This window comes from Montipora foliosa, chromosome 1, assembly GCF_036669935.1.
Source record: "Montipora foliosa isolate CH-2021 chromosome 1, ASM3666993v2, whole genome shotgun sequence".
NCBI lineage: Eukaryota > Metazoa > Cnidaria > Anthozoa > Scleractinia > Acroporidae > Montipora > Montipora foliosa.
In genome coordinates this window covers 10,247,101-10,254,600 of record NC_090869.1, presented here as the reverse complement: position 1 = coordinate 10,254,600, position 7,500 = coordinate 10,247,101, and the positions used below count along the sequence as shown (strand labels likewise).

Sequence of the window (7,500 nt, the reverse complement as noted above, 5' to 3'; positions counted from 1 at the left end):
TTTGTCCTTTAGTTCTCAGCTTGAAGAATGTCAAAACACATAAAACACAATAAATTAAGCAACAAACAATTTTATTCAAGAGAGGAAGTGAAATAACAGTGGACTGGTTTTTTTTAGCTGTAATTCGTACTACTATTTCTTAGATTTACATCTTAAGATATGGCCTCAGGGGCCCGTTTCTCGAAAGTCCCGAAACTTTAAGGGCCATTTTCGGGTGTCACAATTTGATTTGTATCTCAAGAACGGAGAGGGTTTAAGTCGTCAAACTTCACAGTCATTTTGCTTTTTGCTACCACGAAAACGTGTAAAAATATCAGCTTTCCAAAACAAGCGGACAGCAGTTTCACAAATGGCTTTTCGGGCCCGAAACGTTTTCGGGACTTTCGAGAAACGCGCCCCAGGGGCCCGTTTCTCGAAAGTCCCGAAACTTTACGGGCCATTTTCGGGTGTCACAATTCCCTTTGTATCTCAAGAACGGAGAGGATTCGAGTCGTCAAACTACACAGTTCTATTTCTTTTTGTTACCTTAAAAACATGTTAAAAGATCGGCTTTCCAAAACAAGCGGTTGGCAGTTTCACAAATGGCTTTCCGGGCCCGAAAAGTTTTCGGGACTTTCGAGAAACGGGCCACAGGTCCGTAAAGTTAAGGGGCCACAGTGCAAATTTATCACGATTGGTTAACGGATGTCCCAATTTAAGTCAGTGCTTATAGCGGTTTTACGTGGAGTTTCGTAAAAACGGCCAAACCAAACCAATTACTCACCAATTAGACTACTCAGCCAATCTCAGTTAGGGCGGTTTTCAATTGAGTCTCGAAAGTAAAATTGGTAAGCAAGTGATTTGGTTTTGGTCTTACTATACTCAACTGAAAATTTTAAACCATAGGGCAGCCGAAACCATAGAAATTGCCTGATTACTTTGAACACTCAAACTAGAAACTGTTCGAGAGTGAGCTGCAAACTCATCTTTAAGTAGCAACCTCCCAAAGCGCAAGGGTATCATTGAAAACAAAACAAAAAAATATAACACCTGGACTTCTCTTCTTTGAGGTGTTTCTGGAATGTTGTTTTGTGGAATTTATTCGCCCTCATTGGTATATGGCGATCGCTCTGACGTAAACTTCTCTCAACGGAGAAGCCTTGAAATGTCAACGCAATCAAGCCGCGTTTTACAATTCTTAGTCTCATTCTATCAACAAAACTTTTATGTACAGTGGAACCCCGGATGTTACTAAAACGGGGAATGGGGAATGGGAAATTGAAAAATGAGAAATTGAAATGGGAAAATCGAAAATGGGAAAAAATTAAAAAATAGCCAATTGGATTGTAAAGAATAATTGTTGTTAATATCGAATAATTTTTCTCAGCGGCGATCACCCAAGCTTTTAAAGCGTTTTGCGCCAAAATTAAAAGGAGAATTCGCGCTGAAAAGTAGAAAACGGGATAAATAGCCTTCCCTTGTCTCGTTATCTCCTTACCTGACGCTAAACAAGAAACGAGAAGAATTTCACTGATATCTCAATCTTTGACGCTGTGATGATTTGGTCGGCAATATATTTCGGGTCCTCCGTCGGGAATTCGGTGAACAGTGGCCAAAACAGTACGGGCTCTTGGGCGACCTTTGGATATCGAGTATCAGCCGAGGCATCGAAGGACAAAAGCGCTGGCGGCGAACCCATGCATCGGTTGGAAACCTGTCAAGTTCATTGCGTAGCACGCCTGCATGGCGATTACTGTTCACTAGCTCGGCAAATACTGACTGTATCTGATCAAAGTTTTAAGAAGTTTCACAGAGTTGTCTACCAAACAATTTTGTTTCTAGCAAAAACTACATGCGTACTAAATGTGGACTCCTCTGTTGTTCGGAATTATCAGTGATGGACTTTATTCAGAAAATTCAAGAAGCCCTTTGAAAGATTGCTAAACCGAATGAAACCGGCAAGTGCAGCGATGACGCACTAAGGTACAACGAAATGAACGTGAAATACCTTTAATTAAGCTTAGAAACTCTTATTCTATTTAAGTATAATTATAGATGAACATGAAATAACTCTTTTTTAATTTAATGTCAGTTTTAGTGTTGCCACTACTTAACCGATTTATTCTACCTCTTACTCAACTATACAACGGAAAATAACTTACAACTCTACAACTACTTAACTAACCAACAACAACTGGTTTTACATGGCTCGTATTCATGGGGTAGCAAACTGGCAGAAAAATTTCATTACTCTATTTGTTACTCAACTATCTACAACGGAAAATAACAACTCTATAACTAGTTAACGAGCCGATAAAAATTGGTCTTAAAATGATTTTATTTCTCGGAGAAGAAAACTGGCAAAGCGAACCGTAATTAATCTGTTTTTACCTCTGCAAAACGGGAAAATTTTCCACCAAAATGAAATTTTTGTGGGTAATAGAACACTCAAACAAAATATCCCGGTTTTTAATGACATGGGAAAAACACATTAGCACATTATAGATGTCATCACCATTATGATGTTTGTAGCTCTAAACGTACATTCCAAATCTTTGAAACAATACTGCCTTTACATGCAGGTGCTGAAGTAGTGGGAGGAACGATCAGTTGAGTCGCTGAAAAATGGAAATTGTTTCTTTGAACACACTGCAGAAATATATGGTAGTATCGGTTCGACTTGCGTCCTTATCGCAATGGATTGGACTGCTTGTCCAGTCAGACTCTGGTCTGACAAGAACAAATTGATTACCAGGGGTTGGAGCAGGAGGAAATTCATGTTTACAACCAAAGCATGTTTTCGCATTTCCCCAAATGTTTCCCACAACATAATTTAATTCTGACTTTGGTAAAGGGGGTTTGGGTGCCCTTGTTTGGTTATTAAAAGCTTGGGGAGTTTGAACTTGTGCAAAATGGTCTTGTGACGAGCACGTGTTTTTAGACTGTGTAGTAGCCACATATTGTGGGTAGGAGGGGGAGATCGGCTCAGTCGCATAACTGTTTTCTTGTTATGGTAGATTATCGTCATAAAGAAATTTAAAAATTTTCAATTTTCCCATTCAAATTAATTTCTCATTTTTCAATTCCCCATTCCCCACTCCCCATTCCCCATTCCCCATTCGTCCTTTTCCTTTTAGTCACATCCGTGGAACGCCGGATTAATATGGTGGCGGTCTTAAAGGGGTTCTTTAAATAAGAAAATGACTGACTGAGTTCTTGTTCGGGCCAGAATAAAGTGGCTGTAATAATGATGAAGCCGAATTTAGCGTTCTTTTTTATTACTTTTAACGAATACCTTTTTCTCAGAATTAAAATCATTCTAAATATTAACAGCATTAAACTACGACGTTTCGAAGTCATCTTGACTCCATCATGAAGTAGAGGTGTTAGCTGTAGTTTCGAGATTAAATACAAATAAAGGTGATAGAGTTCATTGAAATAATAAGTGTTTTGTTGTCATTGGTGTTTGACGAGACAGTGCGTGCGTTATATGTGTAAATAAATACTTTTGCACGTATTGAGTCCGACTGAATCCGACTACAAAACTCAAATACCCGGTGAATCTCGTCACCTCAGCTATCGCCACGTACAATAACTCTGCGACCCAAGGCCGTCATGAAACTCCAACTGCAGCTGACGTGGATACGCAAAAAACCGTCAGGATAACTTTGCAGTTTAAAGACCAAAATTGGCCGACACAGTAAGACAACAGCTGAAAGCGCCGATACAGGAAGAGAAACCTACTTCAATCAATCACCAATGGGTTGTGTACAATTTCAAATGTGATTCGTGCGATGCAGATTATATCGGTTACACCACACGCCACCTTCACCAACGCATAGAAGAGCATAAAGCCTCGGTCACTGGCAACCATGTGAAAGAAGTCCACGGTGTAGCGTTCACTAACCTAGCGAAAATGTTTTCCGTTCTTAAGAAATGCCGAGGAAAACTGGACTGCGTTATACAAGAAATGATATTTATTCGTGAACGGAAACCGAAGTTAAGCACACAGTCGGACTCAATACGTACATGGATAATAGAAGAAAGTATTTATTTAAACATGATTATTAAATTCTCAACCTCGGATAATGCAATTCTCGTGCTCTGATTGGTTCACTCAATCTCGGTTATCAGCTCATATACCTTAGTTTGATCATATTTGGTAAATGATTGCGCTAAACGTTGCTAAGCTAATTTTTTTTACGCCAGAAATCGAAATTTCTCTTGGTATAAAGCTCAAGAAAAACGTTTTTGGGGAAAGTCTGGATCAATTTCGAAGCTTAGAAGTACGCGAAAAGATAAGAAATGTTTTTGTAATGACAAATGAATGAAGGGGTAGTTTCTAAAGAAACTGTGGTGCTGCGTCGGTGGGGAAGTAGTATACAAAAATTTGGTTTTATCAACGGAGTTGATAATGTAAATTGGCCACCGTACAGAGATTCTAAAAGCTGACGTTTCGAGCGTTAGCCCTTCGCTCTGACGAAGGGCTAACGCTCGAAACGTCAGCTTTTAGAATCTCTGTACGGTGGCCAATTTACATTATCAACTCCGTTGATAAAACCAAGTTTTTGTAATGAGCCTGCTTCTGTCTGACCACCAGGTATTACACAACATCGCATCTTCATCAAGTTTTTTCGATTTCGCTAGGATTTTCTCCCTTTTTTCGCTCGTATTTCGTACTTCCAAACTTTTGGAGTTTAAGGAATTTAATAAAACAATTATTCCATTCGCGCTTGTTGGATATGAGAGTGGTTATAGCCAACTCGGCGCTACGCGCCTCGTTGGCTATTTACCATCTCATATCCAACGCGCGCTCATGGAATAAGTGTTAATTATACCGCTCCCACTGTCACGTCAAACACCAATGACAACGAAACGCTTATTCTTCTAATATACTCTATCACCTTTATTTGTATTTAATCTCGAAACTACAGCTAACACCTCTACTTGATAATGGAGTCAAGACGACTTCGAATCGTCGAAGTTTTAATCTTTTAATATTCATTATCAAATGTATTTCGAAATGTTCTTAAATCATTCTACCATGAATATACTTCTTAATTATAAATTCAGTAAAAATTCATCAAGTTTAAAGAAAGCAGATCATGACCATAATGGTGTTTGGATATCTGATCTCATTAGCATTGATTTTTATGATTTTCTTTCTCCATTTTCTCCTTATTTTTAGTTTCCATTAAGAAAATACATGTATATCAGACACTCAAGATAGCGTTTGGCCACATTTCCAAACTCACCTCGAAGCTCTTAAAAATACGCCGCTGCGCGTGGTATTTCAAACTCTTTTCTAGGTGTCTAGAAATGTGGTCAAACACGGTCTTTCGTGTTTGACATGTTACTTACAACATTTGTTGGTATCTTTGTTGTAGAGGAATTTTTTCGCCTTGTACCTACGTCCCCAGTAAACATTACACTTGTCCGGATCTTTATCAAGGTCTTTCGCACACAAATCATGAACTTTGCAGCAGCTGATGAAAATAGCCCAATAAATAATGAACGAGAAAAAGGAACAAGAGGGTAACATAAACTATGGGGGAAGGAAGCAAAACAGAAGGGATGGGAACAGAAGAAAAAAACGTAATTATAAATGGAAAGATATGATACAGGAATGATTAATTTAAGAACAACAAGTGAAGTTATACAGACGCCGGTAGGCATTTTGCGTGCGCATAAAAGAAAACGTGATCAGGGTTTTCATATAATTTATAACATGCTTGCATTTGCTTTTAGTGGTCAGCACCACTCAAAGCAAAAATAACAGTAAATTTTATTGCACTTCCTTCTGAGAAATTACCTTAAATCCGGCAGAGTAGTTATAATTATTTGGTTTGCTTGGCGCCATTTTTTAAACAGACAAAATATACCAATATGCAAAAAAAAAAACCCATGAAATTAACTGTACAACCCCTACTTAATTTTCATGTTTCCAATATTAATTGGACCATATCCTTATATATATAAAACTATTTACAATATATCATTGAACCAGTTTCAGACCGTAATAACCTGCTATTCCGTGCAAAATATCAATTTCTTTGAAGGGGATATAACTTACTCACATGGCGTCGTTGCTTTTCGACTTCCATGGCATAAAGCAAGGCCATACTTACTAATCAAAGTTGTCCACGTTTTTTCCATGTCCACGTGGACCACACCAACAACCGTAGGTGAAAAGATTACAAACGTTAGGTCTGCCTGTCGCTTTTTCAACCAGTTTTTCCACTAAAAGAGTCCTTGGTTGTTCCGGTACCCCTGGACATGCTCTTTTCTCTCCTCTCGCTTCTGCAAAATAAAATGTTATAACTCTGTTCCAATATTTTGGGAATACCATCAGAGAGTGGACTTCTTTGTTTTTGAAGAAAGCTGATTCAATCGTTTTGGCCGGAAGATTTCGGAGTTGAAATCTGAACTATATGAAATTCACGAAAATCGGTTAGTAAGTGAGTAACTTTATTTGCCTGTCAAATGCATGAAGTGCGAAAGGTGTTACTTTAGTAAACGCTGTAGAAATTACTGAAAATTACTAGAACTTTCGCTAGCTACTAGATAGTTAATAAAAATGCTAATAGAATACTTCAACATTCTAAAAATTGTTAAAAACTTGCACTAGCTACTATGTAGTTACTAAAAATACTAATAAAATACTCCAATATACAACAATGTAAAATTTTTTAAAACTAGAAAACAAATGAATGCTAAGAATATTATAAATCTGTGTATATAAGAGTATGTAACTAACTGTTACATAAAACACTCGTTTGACAAATGCTGAACTCTAATTATATTAGGTCGTTCCTTGTTTCTCTCGATATAGAAGGACTTCTGCCAGAAACAAACTATGTTACGTTTCTCTTCTATCTAATACAGCATTTAATGAAAGAAAAGTGTTTCCTCTTTAAAATTAACTAGACGCTCTATCAGAGTACACTGGGTTGCCTGTGGTACGTGACTGAGTTGGGTGGTATTGAACTGCAGCGTTCCAGTCAATGTTTTCAAGTCGGGGGTCATTAAGACCATGTAAGGGTTCATCTAGAAGTCGTGCCAGCAGAGGCCCTTTGTGTCACACGTTCATACGACGAAACAGATCTTTTTCTGAGGTTAAAGGCCTGGCTACCAGCCTATTAATCATTTGTCAGAAAGAAAATGTTCCTGTCATCTTTAGAAAAAATAGGCACGCATCGCGTACATGTGGTAGTGCATCAACACAGCACTTTATTCTATTTTGTCAACTGAGCTGCGTTTTGTCTTCCAGGACATTCAAGTTCAATATGTAGCTCTAATACTACTCGATATTGTTTTGGTATTGTATATCATTGTCGCGTCATGGTAAAAGTATTAGTAAATAGCCCCCTGAGAAGACATGTGGTTATGTACCAGTCAAAGTGAAGCTTCAACATCCCCCCGGGAAACCCCTCGGGCATTTGAATTTTTGTTAAGATGTCCCCCTCCCCGGCCCAAAAAGCTTTTCAAATGCCTCATCATAGGTCCATTTCAGGTGATCAA

The 7,500-nt window shown here is 38.2% G+C and overlaps 1 protein-coding gene across 1 annotated transcript in view; it reads right to left on the bottom strand.

Moving 5' to 3' along the window:
- Positions 1–5,332: 5,332 nt before the first annotated feature.
- LOC137978598 (basic phospholipase A2 S6-45-like) overlaps positions 5,333–7,500 on the bottom strand; it is a 14,121-nt gene continuing 11,953 nt past the window's right edge. Inside the window, exons 4-5 of the mRNA XM_068825631.1 lie at positions 6,108–6,279; positions 5,333–5,465 (exon numbers count right to left, since the gene is read on the bottom strand). Coding sequence (XP_068681732.1) covers positions 5,333–5,465; positions 6,108–6,279 — 305 coding nt within the window. The remainder of the gene's footprint in view (positions 5,466–6,107; positions 6,280–7,500) is intronic.